The 18,633-nt window shown below is 45.9% G+C and overlaps 1 protein-coding gene across 1 annotated transcript in view; it reads right to left on the reverse strand.

Annotated features, from left to right (window-relative positions):
- Positions 1-209: 209 nt before the first annotated feature.
- Positions 210-18,633, reverse strand: part of TRAPPC12 (trafficking protein particle complex subunit 12) — a 113,643-nt gene continuing 95,219 nt past the window's right edge. Inside the window, exons 10-12 of the mRNA XM_075923543.2 lie at positions 13,262-13,359; positions 8,632-8,719; positions 210-947 (exon numbers count right to left, since the gene is read on the reverse strand). Of these exons, the coding sequence (XP_075779658.2) occupies positions 705-947; positions 8,632-8,719; positions 13,262-13,359 (429 nt within the window). The 3' untranslated portion in view covers positions 210-704. The remainder of the gene's footprint in view (positions 948-8,631; positions 8,720-13,261; positions 13,360-18,633) is intronic.

Here is an 18,633-nt window from a genome sequence, read left to right on the forward strand (position 1 = left end):
TGAGGTCTCTTCCAGTTCTATGATTCTATGATTTAGACTTTTACAGATTAATAGACGATCTGCACTGATTCTCTTTCAAACAGGGATGAATTAAAGTATGATAGTGGTTCTTCTGTTGATCCAGAGACCACATTTGAAAGTGCAGGATTTTAAATACTGAATGAAAAAAAAACCCAACCAAAAAACAAAACCAACCTTGAGTGCACAGATATGAAGAACTCAGTTTATTGCTTTGCCAGGGGGGATATACAGTACAAGAAACTGAAAGCCAATCCATGTTCAGGATTTAACTTTTTTTATTAATGCTACTTATACAGACATTCTTTGGAACCCGCAGCTGTGTTATGAGACTTGACTTCTCTAATGATTGAAGATTTTTATAATAAAACCATCAAGACAAGATAGCTCAAGTGTGCCACTCCTTAAAGGATTCCATCTGAGTAAATGTGTTTGTAGATACTACAGTTAGGAATAACTAAATAGCAACTGACCTGCAGAGGTGAAGCTGGCTACAGATGAGTACAAAATGATGATAGTCAAGGATTATTGTTCCAGGCCATGTAGTTACTATAGTAATCTGCCATAGGTTCATAATTAAAGATACTTTATTTCATTTCATTCACCAGAGGAACATTTACATATTGGCAAGAGTATGTACAATTAAAAAAATTAGCCTTTAATAAAAAAAATTAGATGAAAACAAACTATCCTAACTTGAGACACTGAGTGTTAAAGCTATCACCCTCTTTGACAGCAACAGCCTCAAGCAGAGCTTGCTTCTTCTGCATACTGCGAGATGACTCCAATTCATACATAGTTGTCAAATTGAAAAGAACACTCTCATGTAGGTAGTGTTTAGGGTCTTGCTGAACCATCCCTTCCAGCTGCCGGAGGGAATCCTTCAATTTTCCCAGATAAAGCAAACAAACAGCTGCATTGTTATTAGCCTAGAGAAAAAGATTATAATATGTACACTGAGTCTGGAATCAGAACAAACTTAATAAGTCTTTAAAATTACATTTTCTTTTTGTAACTAGTTGCAATTGTTGAAATGTATTATTTATCCTGCAATACAATTCTTTTATCATTGGCAATGGAAGCTTGGTTACTTTCAGAGTCTATCCTACAACAGAAATTAGCTGACCTCCAACATTTGAAGTTCTAAAAGATTGAAGAAATCAAACTGGAACTCATATTGGTAAAGGGACTCACTACATAATGTTAAAAATGAGCAGAAAGTGATTTCAGACCCCACATTTGTCCTTGAATCCTCTTGCCAATTATTCTAGTTTTACACTTACATTTTCCTATTTTTAAAAATGTCCTTCTCTCCCCTACGGCTACATGAAACATTGATGCAAACGGGATATTGTTTTACTGAAACAGACTTTCAAGTCAATGGGTAGATTCACTAGCTAGGGCAGGCCACATAAAACCCAAATGCTCAGGGCTCGACAAATAATGTAATCTACTCGCCATAGGCGAGTAGATTACAACCTGGAAGAGCCAGCGCGGAGAGCAGAACCACGCAGCTGGTGAGTGGGGCTCGCCGCCGCGTGGCAAGCCCTGCAAATGCTCATCAGGTTTTATATACTGTTCATCAAAGCAGCACTTTACTAAGTAAAAGAAAGGTATCTCACCTTGTGCAGTAACTGGTGTTCTCTGAAATGGGTGTCCATGTGGGCGCTCCTGTGCTTGAAACCAGAACACTTCAGCAGCAGTACTCCCCACACTGGTGTCAGGGAGCTCACGCCATAATGAACTTGCTGAGATGCACACCATCTGTTCCTTCTCTACCATGGAGAGATGTTGCAATTCCAAAGCAGGGGGAGAAGGGCAGGTCTTAGGGCACCCACAGGGATACGCATCTCGAAGAAACAGCAGTTACTGCACAAGGTGGGTAACCTTTCTTTTCTTCTTCAATGAGTGTCCCTATGGGTGCTTCACTGTAGATGACTATGGAGCAGTGCCCTCAGACTGTGGAGGAGGGGCTTCGGATAAGGATGGTGGCAAGGACCACCTGTCTGAGAGCGGTATACTGCGAAGCGTAAGTGTGTATAACATGTTTTGTAAATGTATGGACTGATGCCCTAGTTGCTGCCCTACAGATGTCCTTCAAGGGCACGCTATGTAGGAAGGCCGTAGAGGTGGCTATTGCTCTGATGCAATGTGCCCACACATGAGGTAGTAACAGCATCTTATTGACATGGTAGCATTCTTTAATACAGTTTATTATCCATCTCAAAAGACTCTGTTTTGAGATTGCGCGTCCTTTAAAGTGGTCTGCTATACAAATGATTAGTCTAGGAGATTGTCTAAACTGTTTGGTTCTATCTAGGTAGAAGGCAAGTGCTTATCGAACATCTAAGGAGTGGAGCTGTGCTGTGTTGGCATCCGGATGTGGTTTTTGGTGGAAAACAGGTAAGTATATAAGTTTGTTAAGGTGGAATTGTGAAACTACTTTGGGGAGAAATTTGGGATGTGGTTTTAAAAATACTTTATCTTTGCAGAAGATGGTGAATGGCAGATCCGCCATGAGTGTGGCCATTTTGCCTACTCCCTTTGCTGTCATAATTGCTAGAAGGCAAGCCACTTTTGTGGAAAGGTGAGTGAGGGAACATGTTGCCATGGGTTCAAAGGGTGGGCAGATCAATGTATTAAGAACGAGGTTGAGATCCGAAGGCAGCAGTTCTGTCTTTATGGAGGAAAAACATTGTTGAAGCCTTTTAAAAGCTTCTTAGTGGTGGGTGTGAGAATATAGTGTGGCCATCCATGACCTTGTGCTCGCTTGAGATAGCGGCTAGGTGTACCTTTATGGATGAATTGGAAAGGTTCTGTTTTTTTAATGAAAGAAGATATTCTAAGCTTATCATCAACTGTGCAGAGTGAGGATTTGATTTGTTCTTTGATTTGCCCACTCGGAGAAAGTTCCATTTTTGCGAAAAGGTCTTTCTTGTAGTGTGTTTGAGACAATTCAGGATAATATTGTGGACTTCCTCTAACCAGGTATGCTGCTGAGTATTCATCCCTGGAGAAGCCAAGCCCGGCGATGAAGTTTGTGAATGTGTGGATGGAGAACTTGACCCCGATCCTGAGATAGTATGTCTGGCCATTGTGGAAGAGGAATCGATGGTGCAGCTGCCAGCTGTGACAGATAAGGAAACCAGGTTTGTTTGGGCCATGCCAGTACTATGACAGTAACTCTGGCATTGTCCTGCTTTATTTTCTGTATGACCTTGCCAAGAAGGGGAAGTGGTGGAAAGACACATAGGAGATTGTGAAACCAGATGATCATCATGGCATCCCCCATGAAGTCCTTGCCCAGCCCCATCCTGGAACAATACTTGGAGCATTTGATAATGTGGTGAATAAGTCTATTTCCACAAAACCCCACTTGAGGAAGATGGAATGTAGGGCTCAAGGACGTATATCCCATTCATACTGCTGATGAAATATGAGGCTTAGATGGTCCTTGGTGATGCTTTGGTTGCATGCAAGAAACACTGCTGTCAGGGCGATGTGGTGGTGAATGAACCACTGCAATAGTGTTGCTGCCTCTCTGCAGAGGGTATATAATCTTGCCTTGCCTTGGCGATTTATGTAAAACATGCAGGTAGAGTTGTGAGTATCCTCACAGACTTGCCCTAGATCAATGGCAGAAAGTGCTCACATGCTCTTTGTGCTGTGCGAAATTCGAGAATGTTGAAGTGCAGGTTGTCCATCTCTCCTGGGTGCTGTGCTCGTTGGTGTATGTGCCCAACCCTCTACTGAAGCATCCATTTTTATGCTTGTGGATAGGGGTGTCTGTTGGAAAGGGACACCTGAATATAGCTTGTCGACCTGTATACACCATGCCAGTGATTCTCTTACCCTCTTTGTAGGGCTCAGCATTTTCTGCATATGGTGCTTGTTAAAAGCACGTGTGAAGCCCCATCTGGAGATATCTCATGCATAGCCTAGCGTGGGGTTGCCAACATGTGACCTAGAAGCTGAAGGCACTATCTGGCTGACACTGTAGGGCTATCTATAATGGTTTTTGCTATCGGAGACAGTGTTTGGAACCTCTGTAACAGTAGTCTTGCCTGCGCATTTATACAATCCAGTGTGTCTCCTGTAAACTCCAGCTCTTGGGATGGGAGTGAGATGCGACTTTTGTTCATTTATCTGGAGAGCTAGGGATGTGAATAGACGGATTGTCTCTGCTGTGGATTGGATAGCCTTTTGTTGTGAATGTGCCATAATTAGACAGGTGTCTAGGTACAGGAAGATTATTATGTCCCGTTTTCTGGGATGAGCTACTGCCACAGCCAGTATTTTGGAAAAAACTCTGGGTGTAGAGGGCAGGTTTAATGGGAGGACCCGTTACTGATAATATTGATACAATAGGGTAAATCGTAGAAATTTTCTGTGTGAAGGTCGAATTGATATATGAAAATACGTATCCTGAAGGTCGAGGAACAATATCCAGTTTCCCAGTTCCAAGGATGGAATATCTTTGCTAGAGTTACCATGGTGAACTGTTGCTTTCTTAGATACCTGTTCAGAATGCATATGTCCAGGATGGGTCTCCAGCCTCCTGACTTTTTTGAAGTGAGGAAGTATCTTGAGTAGAAACCCTTTCCCCTATGATGAGCCGGTATAATCTCTATTGCTCCCATCTGGAGTAATCTGTTTATCTCCTGTTGTAACAGGGACTCGTGAGAAGGGATGGGGAAAGTGTTAGGGCTGGAGGGAATTTGGTGAATGGGATTGGGAAGCCATTTTGTATTACTTCTAAGGCACAACTGTCTGTGGTGATCTTGGCCCATTCATAGTAAAAGGGCTGCAGACTGAACTGGCATTGAACATTTGTTGGAAACGATGTTGAACCCTCAACCAGATGTTCAAAAAGTTTGTCGGCCATTGGTGGACTGGGACATGGTAGGTTGTTCCTGCATTTGTCTATGTTTCTGTTGCCTCTGTCTCCTTCTTAGATCACAGCTTCTCTGGGATGAGTATGATGAGGATGCTCTGCCTTGAGGTGTGAACTGTCTATTTAGTTTCTTCCTGGGTTGGAGAACATATATGCCCAAATGTCTTTAATGTCACTCGTGAGTCCTTGAGCGAATGTAGTGAGGCATCTGTGCTCATGGAAAAAAGCTTTTGGCCCTCAAATGGGAGATTCTTAATGGTATTCTGTACCTCCCTAGGGAATCCTGAGAGGTGCAAACCAGGAGACACGCCGCATGACTACCAATGTAGCTAAAGATCGCTGCAGTCTGAGCTATGTCGAGAGATGATTGCAGAGCAATCTTAGCTATAAGGAAGCCTTCATTTATGTTGGACTGGAAGGAAGCATTACTAACGTCGTGGTAGCCATTCAATAACATTTTTCATGTTCTCAAAATGCCAGTTCTCAAAATGCCAGTGATACGCAGGGCTCGACAAATCATGGCGAAAACCACTAGCCAGCCCTGCACTGTGCATGCGCGAGACCCACACTGCGCATACATGAACCGCCGGTGAACAGGGCGACTGGCTGAAATCTACTTGCCACGGGCGAGAAGATAAGCGGATTTGTCGAGCCCTGATGATACGTATACTTTGCTAACAGTGCCTGATAATTAGCTATCCTGATCAGGAAGGAGGTAGATGAATATGATTTTCTGCCCAGAATATCGAGCTTATTCCATTCTTTGTCATAAGGGGTGGATTTATATTGTGTTTGCTTGCCTCTGTTATTGGCTGCATCAACGCCTAAGGAATTTGGTGCTGGGTGTGAGAAAAAACTCAGCTTCTTTCGCTGGGACATAATACTTCCTGTCTGCTCTTTTTGATTATTGGGTGATAGATGCTGGTGTTTGCCACAGAATTTTTGCTCAATATGGCCTCATTGACTGGCAGTGCAATCTTCGATGAAGGTGAGGCCTGCAGTATGTTGGTGAGTTTGTGCTTCGTCTTGGGTACTTTGAGGGTATTAGCCACCCTTTTGTATACATTTCAAAAAGACTTGAAATTGTCCCCCACATTATTGTCTCATCAGGGGAAGAGGATGAGTGTGTGAGGGAGATAATGTATACTCTCCCTGAGAGTCGTCCAAGTCCTCTCGCTCCTCTTGCATGACCTCAGATGTTGTGGGTGTAGGTGACATGTGGGCCACTGTCAGAGACCTGGGTGGTGGCATCAGTTGAGGTGCTGGTACTAGAGTCTTTAAGGTACTGAAAGGGACACATCTCTGCCAAGGTTGTGAGAGAAGGATGGGAGGGAGCCATGGAAAAGGCTGCCACATCTGGGGCTGAGCCATCTGCTGATGTAGCTGTATTTATGAAGCTGGCTTTGGTGATGAGTGTCGTGGGGAGAATGTGATCTCCTCATTGTCATCACTGTTGCTGGAGAAGGGGGATGCTGAGTTCAATAATTCTCGAAGGTAAAGAAGCCTGATTGTTGTCTCCAGTGTCAGTGTGGCATCAGTACCGAATAAGGGTGTGCCCGGTACCGATGCTATTGCTAGCTCCTGCTGGGTTGTCAATGGTCTTGGCGGAGCAAAGGTCGGTACCTCTGATGCCATGAATTGTCCATACATTAGAGAGTCTGCCCATACCTCAGCTGTAGAGCATATCGGGGAGACTTCTGTACTCATGGCCGGTACCGACCTGGCTGGTGTGTGTACCTGTGGTTCAGAACGCCTTGTTGGAGGTACTCTGAGGTGGTTAAGGTACCATTTTCATCAGTACCAAGCAGCACAGTGGCAGTTTTCTTCAGCTTGAGTGCCGAGACTGCAGGGTGTGATTCTTTGGAAGATACTGCCCCTCGGGGGTTTGTCTGTAATGGACTTTCCTGGTACCTGCACATTCCAAGTAGCCTTCCCCTTTGGCAATGGAGGCTTACTTCGGGGACATGATCTTTTCATTGCCCTCTCTGCCGAGGGTGAAGAACGCTTTCTTTTGGCTTTTTCTTGGTCAGAACCTCTCTTGGAGCCAAGGGGCCTTGATCCGTAGCCGCTGTTAGAGAGGTCCAAGCCAGGGAGGTTCGAGGCACTGGTTCTGAGGCTGCCCTCTCCACTTTTTCCATAGTAAGGAGCTTTAACTGGAGTGCTCTTTCCTTTAGTGATCTGGATGAGAACTTCTTGCAATGGTGGCAGCTCTCTGGTGAATGTTCCTGGCCCAAACAGCCATGCCTGTCTGAGATGGGTATAGACATTCTGCATGTCAGGCACTGTTTGAGCCCTGGTGAGCCTGGCATGCTTAACTTATCCTAACTATGAAGTATGAAAAGAGTATAAACAACAACCTGAAACACATTAAAAAAAATCCTCACTCACTGGGAAACCATCTAACAACAGCTACAATATCTAACAATAATTCTGTAAAGTAACACACAGAGTGCTGCCGTGTTCTGACCAAATCAGGAGGGATTGAGAAGGAACTGACGGGTGGTTGATGGTGCATGTGCATTGGCACGTTTGCTATGGCATGAGCGGTGCCGTGTGTGTGCGCCGACACTGGAGGTGCGGGGGAATACTGCTGCTGAAAAGTTCCAGTTCCAAGTGCAGGACCTCCAAGACCCCTACAATGGTGCGCCCACAGGCACACCCCTTGAAGAAGAACACAAGGTACAAAAGAGACAAAGCATTATGAAATGTTTAGCAATGGATACTTTTACACTTTCTGAAAGCAGGGGATGGGGAGAACACAACCCACTTCCCATGGTAGCTCATCCAGTTCTCCAGCAACTGAGAATAAGCTGTCTCTATTTATAATAGGTGGCATTTACAGCCTGCAGACACATGACTTCAATCAAGTGCTCCCTGACCTTGGTTCCATCTGTCTTAAAGGGCCCTGGGAAAATGGTACCAAGGACGCATGCTTGTGCCCAAGGATCAGTCACTGATACATCCCTGTATGCAAAGAGCTGCCAAATATACATGTAAAGAAGCTGAAAAAATTGAGCAGAAATTGTGTCCCTAGCCTCTGTTTGGAAATGGATGAAAGGAAAGGGGTCATGTGATGATTACCTGTTGTGTTCACTCTCTCTGGGCATCTGGCACTGGCCACTGTTGGCAAACAGGGTGCTGGGCTAGACTGACCTTTGGTCTGACCCAGTATGGCTGTTCTTATGTAATTCTTCTGTAAAGTCTTTCAGCAATAAGAATTTAACACTCTGATTTACAACTGGCTTTATATGGGTAGACCCATGTGCATGCACAGATGCAGTTGCATAATCAGGAGCCTTTAGTGTTATTTATAAAATTAGTAATTACAATCGGTTAAAGAGTGTGTTTTTTCAAGCTGACAGTGTTCTTTTAATACTATATGAGGAGAAATTATTTCCTCATGTGCCGGTAGTTGCCATTTTATTTTCTGATATGTACCTTTGACAATACATAATGCCCAAAGAGTAACGTAATGTAACCCATTACAATGCATGCAATAAACTAACAGGTTCTTCAGGTAAATGGGTCCTGTCTTCCCCTACCCACCCCTTTGTTTTGTATTTTATCTTTATATATAGATAAAGCTCTTTGGAGCATGGACGATATCATTTTTCTATTAAAACTTCAAGCAACCTTTTGGTGTGATCTGCAACTAAGGGATAAGCTACGACAGAAAAACACTCAGGTGTCAATCCAGTGTAGCAAATCTGGCGTCTTACCACAGCATTTGCAGGATCAATCCTTAAAATTTCCGTGAAGGCCCTGTGAGCTTCTGCAAAGTTATTCTGACCAAGATGGAGAAATGCTCTAGAAAGTAATTGACATGTAAGTCAGTATTCCTGAAAAACTCAAAGTGATGATACACTTCAAATGGAATTGAGACTGCTTTTTATTTTCTCTATTACAGACATGAGGGTTTATGACACTTGTTTGTCACAGTGTAATTGTGACCCAACTGTGAGACTCTTATTTAGAGACAAATGAAAGAACGGTTACTTACCTCATAACTGTGATTCTTCGAGATGTGTTGCTCATGTCCATTCCAATATAGGTGTGCGCGTGCAGCGTGTACACGCAGTCGGAGACTTTTCCCTCAGCAGTACCCTTAGGGCCAGCAAGGAGCCCCCTGGAATGGCGCAGGTATATCGGCCCCTGCTGGCCCCCTCATCCAATCTGTTCCTTCTTACTGGCATATTCCAGATAAAGGGTGGTGGGTGGGGATTTGGAATGGAAATGAGCAACACATCTCGAAGAATCACAGTTACAAGGTAAGTAACCGTTCTTTCTTCTTCAAGTGATTGCTCATGTGCATTCCAATATAGGTGACTCCAAAGCAGAACCTAACTAGGCGGAGGGCCGGATGTCGAAACCAAGGAGGAGTTAAGGACCGCCCTACCTAAGGCAGCATCCTCTCAGGCATGATGGGACAGTGCATAATGGTTGGCAAACGTGTGGACCGAGGACAATGTGGCAACCCTATAGATATCCAGGATGGGAGCCTGCGCTGCGAAAGCGGTGGAAGCTGCCACAGCTCTCATGGAATGTGCTCTAAGGTTGGGTCTGACATGCCCGCTATGGAGTAGCACTCCCTGATACAGGTGGCTATCCATGAGGCGATCTGCTAAGTGGATACAGGTTGGCCTCTCATGCATTCCCCGATGGCTACAAAAAGTTGTGGCAATTTTCAGAATGGTTTCGTCCTGTCTAAATAAAAGGCTAGCACCCTACGGACGTCTAACGTGTGTAAAGCTTGCTCTTTCCCCGATGCATGTGGTTTCCGGTAAAAAACTGGTAGAAAAATATCCTGGGAAGTGTGGAATGCAGAAATGACCTTCGGCAGAAAGGCTGGGTGATGGCAGAGCTGAACCTTGTCCTTGAAAAATACTGTGTAGGGGGGATCCTGACGCCAGTGCCCTAAACTCAGAGACCCGCCTCACGGATGTGACTGCCACTAGGAGGGACACCTTATATGATAGGTGAAGGAGGGAGCACGTGGCTAGCGATTTGAACGGGGGCCCCATAAGTTTGGATAGTACCAGGTTTAGGTCCCACTGGGGAATGGGTTGCCGGACATGTGGATAGAGTCTGTCCATTCCTTTCAGGAAGCGGTTGACCATAAGGTTAGCAAATAATGTTTCCCCCCTTCCCCTGGGTGGAAGGCCAAAATGGCTGCTAGGTGGATCTTAATAGAAGAGGAAGAGAGATGCTAGAGCCTAAGGTCCAACAGATAATCCAGGATCAAGGGGAGTGGTGCTCACCTCGGGTGTACCCCCTTCTGAGAAGCCCAACAGCAAAACCGCTTCCACTTAACGAGGTACGTAGTTCTAGTGGAAAGTTTTCTGCTACCCAGAAGGACTTCTTGGACTTGTTGAGAGCACTGGAGCTACTCTACCGTTAACCATGGAGCTTCCATACTGTCAAGTGGAGGGACCGTAGGTCTGAGTGGTGAAGTCTGCCCGAGTCCTGGGATATCAGGCCCGGGACTAGTGGGAGGGTTACAAGCCTCTCGCATGAGAAGTCGAGGAGGGTCGAAAACCAATGCTGTCTGGGCCACCCTGGGGAGATTAGAATTAATGATGCCCTGAACTCCTGCACTTTCAACAGGACCCTGTGGACTAGTGGGAAGGGTGGGAAGGCGTACAGCAGATCTTGCGGCCAGTGGAAGAGGAGAGCGTCCCCTAGAGATTCCCATCCCTGTCCCATGAGGGAGCAGTAGTGGGGGCACTTCATGTTCTGCCCTGTGGCGAACAGATCCAGATGGGGAAACCCCCACACGTGGAAGATGGACGTTCCCCTGGGTGGCAGGTGTGTGTAGGCACAAGGACTTTAATGTGGCCCTCGTATCCTTCAGGCCACGCAGCCACTGGTCAGTTTGCTCGGAGAAGAGCGACATGCCTTCGAAAGGGAGATCCTGTAAGGTGTTTTGGACTTCTGGCGGCACTCCAGATCCCTAGAGCCATGACCTGTGATGCAGGACAACTCCAGTGGCCATGACTCGTGAAGCTGCATCAGCCACATCAGGAAATTACTTTCCCCTCTTCCTAAAGGGCCTTATACTCCGCACGGGAGTCTCTGGGGAGCAAGTCCGTAAACTTGTCCACTGATGCCCAGGTGTTGTAGGCGTATCTGGACAGAAGGACTTGTTGGTTGGCAATTCGGTATTGGATGCCCCCGGATGCGTAGACCTTTCTGCCCAGTAAGTCGGTCTTTTAGAGCCTCCCTGGGTATGTCAACACTACTAGTTCGAACTAGGGTGGTTAATGTAGTCATTCGAAGTTGCAAATGAAGCCCGGGATTTAAATATCCCGGGCTTCATTTGCATCTTGCCGAGCGCCGCAATTTTTAAATCCCCGTTAGTGCGGACTCCGTGCCCGCGGCTACACTAACGGGGATTTAAAAATGGCGGCGGAGGTCTTGGTGGGCCCTGGCATCCACGGAGGGCGCAGAGTCGGCCAGAGCCTCGTCCAGGGAGGACGACGATGACCCCTTTGCCATAGTGCCCACAGGGGCGTCTATATGGCCTGGATTGTCTGAAGTGGCCATGGAGGGAGGAGGGGGAGGTTGGCTTACCGGAGCCGTGTTCTCCCTGGGCCTGGTGACGACTGGCCCGGAGGTAGCAAATGGGCCGACGTGGGGGACCGGACCAAAGGAGTCGCCTACGGAGGGACTTGTGGACCTGACGTGACAGAAGCCGGTCTAGGAAGGTTCATACCTTGGCCCTGATGGTAGGCCCAGGGGGTCCAAAAAGGCCACTGCCCAGGTCGCTGAGGTGGTCACGTCTGCTGGACCATTGGTACAGGGATCGGCTGAGCCTACTGTTGTTGGTACAGACGTGGAGAAGTACGGTGCTGGGAGCGGTGCCGTGAACGGGTTCGAGAGCCCCGTGAAGACCATGCAGACTCCACGTCGGAATCGGAGGAGTACTCAGAGGCAGACCATGGCGGTGCCGATGTCGATTGTCCTGCAGTGTGCCGAGACATGGCTTCCGGTTTGCCGTGGTGCCGGGGTGGAGGAGGAGGCATCGCCAAGATGGAGGTCCCTGACGGTAGGTGCTGCGGTGCTGGGGGTCAGAAGTGGTGCCGGATCCATTGCCGGATCTGGTGCCAAGCGCACCGGCGTGACAGTAGCCGGTGCCAGGGGAGGTGCCGCGTGTGCCACATGGCTCTGCCGCACCTCATGCACTGTTTCGTTAGGCATCCTAGGAGGGGAGCAGTACCGAGCATCCCCATGCCATCTTGAGAGGAGACTATAAGGACCCTTGCTGCCTCCAAGGCCTCTGGGGTGGATGGGTCCGGGAGATCCTCTGAAGGACTCACTTCCCTCCGGTAGGAAGAGTAGTCACTTGACCTAGAAGGCCTGGGCTCTGGACTGGCTGATGCCGTGTGTCTCACTGTAGAGTGCACAGAGGACGCATGCTGTGGTGGGGTAAAAAGAAAACTACAAATGAAAGTCTTTAACTAAAATAACAGGTACTTAACAGATGATTGCTAACGAAGGAGAAGAACAGTGAAGAGAACGACTCGAAGACGAGCTGAGGGTTGTTCCAATGACCGTCACGGCAATAAGAAGGAACTGAGTGGTAAGGGGGCCAGCAGGGGTTTATATGGGCCAATATACTGGCGCCACTCCAGGGGGCTCCCTGCTGGCCCCTAAGGGTACTGCTGAGGGAAAAGTCTCCGATGGTGCGTGCACGCTGTGCACACGCACCTATATTGGAATGCACATGAGCAATCACTCAAAGAAGAAATGACACTTCAGATCACTGGCCACTTCAGATATTTGGCTACTAAAGCAAAGCTGTTCTACATTTTATTATTAAAATGCAGTGACTCTTCCTAAAGTAATTCCTCTGAGAAACTACAAGTGTTATATCTGTTTCCAAAACATACTTGTAATAATATTTTACTTGTCTAAACATATTTGGCTAATATGAAAAAATTGAGGACTCCAACATGTAATCTGATTTGCTAGTACATATCTTGGCATCTGATTGCAGCTAACCAGTGATCTAGTGACTCTCTTTGCACAATCAGAATCCAAAAGTGCTTTTTTGTTCCTAAAAGTATATATTGAAAAAATATGGTAAAATATGCAATGCTTTGAAGACTGAGAAATAACTTTTGTAAAATCAACTCTTGTAATGAAAGAGTTTCAAGCCAGGAGAAGCCGACTACACCAAGTAACACAGATCTCATGGGTGTACATGCCATTCAACCTCACTTCTGACAGATGTAGTTACATAAAAGAGAGAGAAAGAAAAAGGGATACTCTCAAGGGTACCTTAAAACTCACAATGCACACTTTGCAAAATCATATTTTTAAGTTTCATTTAGCTCTTAAATTATCTACCTGTTCATTAAAACCGTAATTTTTTGCTGTCCATCCAATTTCGGACTCATTTTCTCAACATCTTGAAAATATTTTTCTGCAGTTTTTATATCTCCAATCTGGACAAAAATTACAAGAAAGTCAGGACAATGCATGAGAAAGATCTGTCCAAATGATATCTTCACGGGACATCCTTTCACAAAGAACAAAAATGTGAAAATATATGAAATATTAAAGTAACCAACATCATAATTCTACCTCTCTGATTAGTCATTGTTCACTGTGAATTGGCTAAAGCCATTATCAAGGCAGAATATTATAATTCCTCGTTTAGCTCATAGAAGTGAATAACAAGAACCAAATACACAAGTGTCCCCTTCCCTAGGGCCATGGTGCCTAAACTGGGCTCAATGGAACATTAGAATATAATGTAGTGGTGGCTTTGCTTCTTCATTTTTAGCTGCCTTGACAGGTGTCCAGCTCTTTCATTGTAAAGAAGACTCCAGAGGTTTACAAAACTAGCTGGAAATGAGAAGACAGCAGAGCTACCTCCAACAGCTTTGTTTAGGGTGGAATCAAATTAATGGTACATTTTGGTCAATTTTAATTGTCATAGGATTTTAAAAATCATAATGCTATGATTTCTGCTATTTAAATCTGAAATATTACAATATCACAGTATTGTAATTATAGGGGTGGTGACCTCAAAAAGGAATTGTGCAGGGTAACAAACCGGTTAACTGATTAAATGGGATTTTACATCCTTAATCACTAGCTACTACTAAAGAGAGGAAAAAGGATCACTCCTCAAAGCCAGAAGCTCCCAATCTTTAAGCAAGACAGGGCATAGTAGCCAGGTAGCTTGTGTAAGACCTATTCTTCAATGACCAGCCTACCTATGATCAGAAAATACCTAGTCCCCTCCTGAGCAATCATCCCACAGCCAGAGACTAGAGAACAACTGGTATTGCTGCTGCTACACAGAGAAAAATGCTAGGCAGAGAAACCAGCTAGAAAAGTTTAAGTCAGGGTGTAGATTTAGAAGTATAGGGCTAGATGATAAAAGGGTTGTGTGGGTGGAAGGAGCGATGGGTTTGGGAATTGTGAGAAAATAGAACTGATTTTTTTTGAGGATGGTCAGACTGTGAAGTGAATAAAATGTCACATAGATTTTAAGTTACGAGCGACTATTTTAGGAAATAAGCATGCCTTCTCTTTCAGCAAAAATATGGTAATTTACAAAATTTGTTATAATGAACAATTTTTATTGAACTGTATCCCAGCATTCAATACTCTGAATAATATGCAATTATGATATATAAATTATTCACTTGTAAGGGCCTTTATTCCATTAAACAAATGAAAGTACTGATCCCTGTTGCTTTTCCAGGATATCTAACATACAAGAATCAGTTTAAATTACTCCTAGAAATTTAACCATTTAAAATTACTTTTCTGCCACTGCATTTTATTTGATTAATTTAGGAATTGCAGTCACTTTTTCTGAACTAATGTAACTAATTACAATTAGGGCTGTCAATCAATTGCAGTCAACTCTCAAAATTAAAAAAAATTAATCTCGATTAATCCCACTGCTAAACAACAGAATACCAATTGAAATGTATTAAATATTTTGGGATTTTCCTACATTTTCAAATTTAGTGATTTAAATTACAACAGAATAGAAAATGTACAGTGCTCACTTTACATTTTTTTTATTACTAATATTTGCACTGTAAAAGAGAAAACAAAAGCAATAGTATTTTCAATTCACCTTATACAAGTACTGTCATGAACTCTTTTTACTGTGAAAGAGGAACTTATAAATGTAGAGGGTTTTTTTTTTTGTTACATAACTGCACTCAAAAACAAAGTAATTGTAAAACTTCAGAGCCTACAAGTCCACTCAGTTCTACTTCATATTCAGCCAACCACTCAGACAAACAAGTTTGGTTAAAATTTCCAGGAGATGCCTGCTTCTTGTTTACAATGTCATATGAAAGTGAGAACAGGTGTTCGCATGACACTTTTGTACATAGCATTGCAAGGTATTTATGAATCAGATATGGAAAACATTCATATTCCCCTTCATGCTTTGGCCACCATTCCAGAGGACATGATTCTATGCTGATGATTCTCATGGAAAAAATAATGCATTAATTACATTTGTGACTGAACTTTTTGGGGAAGAAATGTATGTGTCCTGCTCTGTTTTACACACATTCTGCCAGATATTTCATGTTATAACAGCTTCGGATAATGACCTGGCACATGTTCATTTTAACACTTTCACAGCAGATTTGACAATATGAAAAGAAGGAGCTACCGTGAAATTTCTAAAAATAGCTACAGCCCTTCATGTAAGGTTTAAGACTCTGAAGTGCTGTCCAAAATCTGAGGGACGAGGTGTGGAGCATGCTTTCACAGGTCTTAAAAGAGCAACACTGTGATGGGGATACTACAGAATCCAAACCATCAAAAAAGAAAATCAACCTTTTGCTGGTGGCATCTGACTCAAATGAGAAAATGAATATGAACACTCTGCTTTGATCGTTATTGAGCAGAACCCATCATCTGCATGGATGCACGTCACCTGGGATGATGGTTGAAGCATGAAGGGACATATCAATCTTAGTGCATCTGGCATGTAAGTATCTTGCAATGCTGGATACAATAGTGCTCTACGAAAGCACATACAGTCGGTCCCCGAGTTGTGAATGGTCGACTTACGACCGTTCGCAGTTACGACCGAAACTGTTGTAAATGGCAGACCCCGAGTTATGAACGTGATCCATGCTTACGAACAGCGCGGTCACGTGTAACTCAGTGGGGTCCGACTTACGAACAAACCGGGTTACGAACCAATTGCTTGGTCTGTAACTGGTTCGTAAGACGGAGAGAGGCTGTACTCACTTTCAGGTAACATTGTAAATAAGAAGTGGGCAGCATTATCTCCTGGAAATTTTAACCAAACTTATTTGAGTGATTGGCTGAACAAGTAGGACCAAGGGGACAAAAGCAGGGGATCTCAAACTGTTGGGTTGGGACCCCAAAGGGGGTCATCGAGGCTGGTGAAAGCCCTAGGTGAGTGATTGTAGAACCTATGACTCATGGGTCTGCCTGGCAGAAGTGTCTCACTGCCATGCCCCCTTCCCACTGGCTGGGGGAATAGCAGCGCAGGGAAGCTCCGTCACTGTGCTTGCTTGCAGGCTTCAACCCTGTTGCTTCCTCTGGATGGGAATTGCGGCCAATGAGAGCAGCAGGGAATGGTGCCTGTAAGTGCAGCATGGCACGCAACTATCTGTGTGCCCCTGGGAGCTATGACAGGTAGGCGCTCCAATCCCCTGGCCCTTCCCACTCAGACTCCACAACTCCACCCTGCTCCAGTACCCTACCTCCTACACAGATCCCAAACTCCCACCCCTGCACTCTACCTCAAGCCTGCACCCAACCTCCTGCCCAGAGCCTGGACCCTGGCAGCCCCTTTCTGCACACTGAGCCCCTCATTTTTGGCTCCACCCCAGATCCTGGGAGACCCACAAAATCTACTTGCTCCAAGCCCCCAGAAGAGTTAATCAGGCAAGCCCCATGGGGATGGAGTTCAAAGGGAATGAAGTGAGTGGGGTTTTGTTTTGGTGGGTTTTTTTTGTTTCTTACTTGTGTGGCCCCCCCGACCCAAAAAGTTTCCCATCCCTGCCCTAGGCCCTCACAAGTCATAAGCCTAAGCCCAAGCCCAAGCCCAAGCCCCACCACCACCACCCTGGGCTAAGGCTACATGCTCGCTGTCCAGGGCAGAAGCCCTTGAGCTTCAGCTCTGGCCCCCGCACCCAGGGCAGTGGAACTCGGGTGGCAGGGCTTGGTATTCCATCCTCCTCCTGGGGTTATGTAACAATTTTTATTGCTAAATGGGTTCATGGGGCAATGAAGTTTGAGAACTGATGCTCTAAAGAAGGAGTGGGCAATAATTTTTGAGGGGAAGGAGCTCCAAGAATTTGGAAAGTGGTTGAGGGCCGCACTCTTCCAAAATGTTAATGGTGGAGGTGTGGGGTTTGGGATGGAGATTGGGTACAGAAGGGAGCTTGGAGTAAGGAGGCAGTTGTGACCGGGGCACTGGACTGGGGTGCAGGCAGTTGGATTGTCACTTAGAGCAGGGAACTGGGGTACAGAAGGGGGTGCAGGGATTTGGCTTGTGAGCTAAGGCAGGAGGGGACTGTGAGCTAGGGCAGTGGATTGGGATGCCAGATCTGGGAGGGTATATGGGTACAGAACAGGGGCAAAGGATTTGGTTATGTGGGGTAGGGAGCAGAGGGTTGGGGAAGGGAGGGACTGGGGTGCCAGAGGGTAGGTTCTGCCAGGAGACTTACCAGCCAGTGCTGTATCTGAATCAGCTTCCCTGCCTGCCCTGCCCCTGCACAGACTGCAGCCATGAAAAAGGCAGCTCCCATTGGCCGGTTTCTGGCCAGAAACCAGCCAATGAAATTGTGCTGTGAGCAGGAGCAGCTCCTAAAGCTTTTCCCGCCTCCCGTTCGGACTCACTGTTTTTTAAAAAAAACTGCCCAACAGCTGCATTTTTGAGTGGCATGTGGGTGGGGCGAAGCAAGTGGGGAGCCTGCCTGGGACTCCCCATAGCATCCATGAGCCGGATCTGGTGGCTTGGCAGGCCAGTTGCGGCTCGCACGCTGTATTTTGCCCAGGCCTGCTCTAAAGTTTTACATGGCTTTATTTCTGAGACCAGCCCTTTTTTTGTACATAGTTCTACATTTGTAAGTTCAACTTTCATGATAATGAGATTGCTGTATAGTACTTGTACAGGTTGGACCTTCCTTGTTCAGCACCATGAGGACCTGAGTGGTCCCGAACAACGGAGTTTGCCGGATGAGAGGAGGTCAAGGCTCCCTACCCGGCTGTAGGCTCTGCTTCCAGGTGGGACTGTGCTCCCTGCCACTGCCTCTAGTACCCCACCATGCCAGTCCTGGCAGGTGCTACGCCCCTGTTCTCCTTAGCGATGGCCAGGGCTGCATGTCCAGCTGACTCCAACCCTGGCTGGGACTGTGCTCCTGCAATGCACCAGCCCCCTGGGGCTGTGCTTGTCACAATGCCAGCCCTGACTAGGGATGCACTCCTGGCTGCTGGCCCTGCTACCTGCTGTCCTGGCTGGGGCTGCGTTCTCTACCGCGCTGGCCCCGCTGAGGCTGGGGTCCCCACCACCAGCCCAGCCCAGGTTGCGCTTCTGAATCTGGCCAGCCAGGGCTCTCTGGTCCAACAATATTCATGGTCTGGACCAGAGAGTCCCAGATTTTAGAAGTTCAACCTGTATTAGACGAATTGAAAATTACTATTTATTTTTGTTTTTTACTGTGCAAATATTTGTAAACAAAATTAATATGAAGTGA

This window comes from Pelodiscus sinensis, chromosome 3 (genome assembly GCF_052426305.1).
Source record: "Pelodiscus sinensis isolate ZL-2025 chromosome 3, ASM5242630v1, whole genome shotgun sequence".
In the NCBI taxonomy this organism is placed as follows: Eukaryota; Metazoa; Chordata; order Testudines; family Trionychidae; genus Pelodiscus; species Pelodiscus sinensis.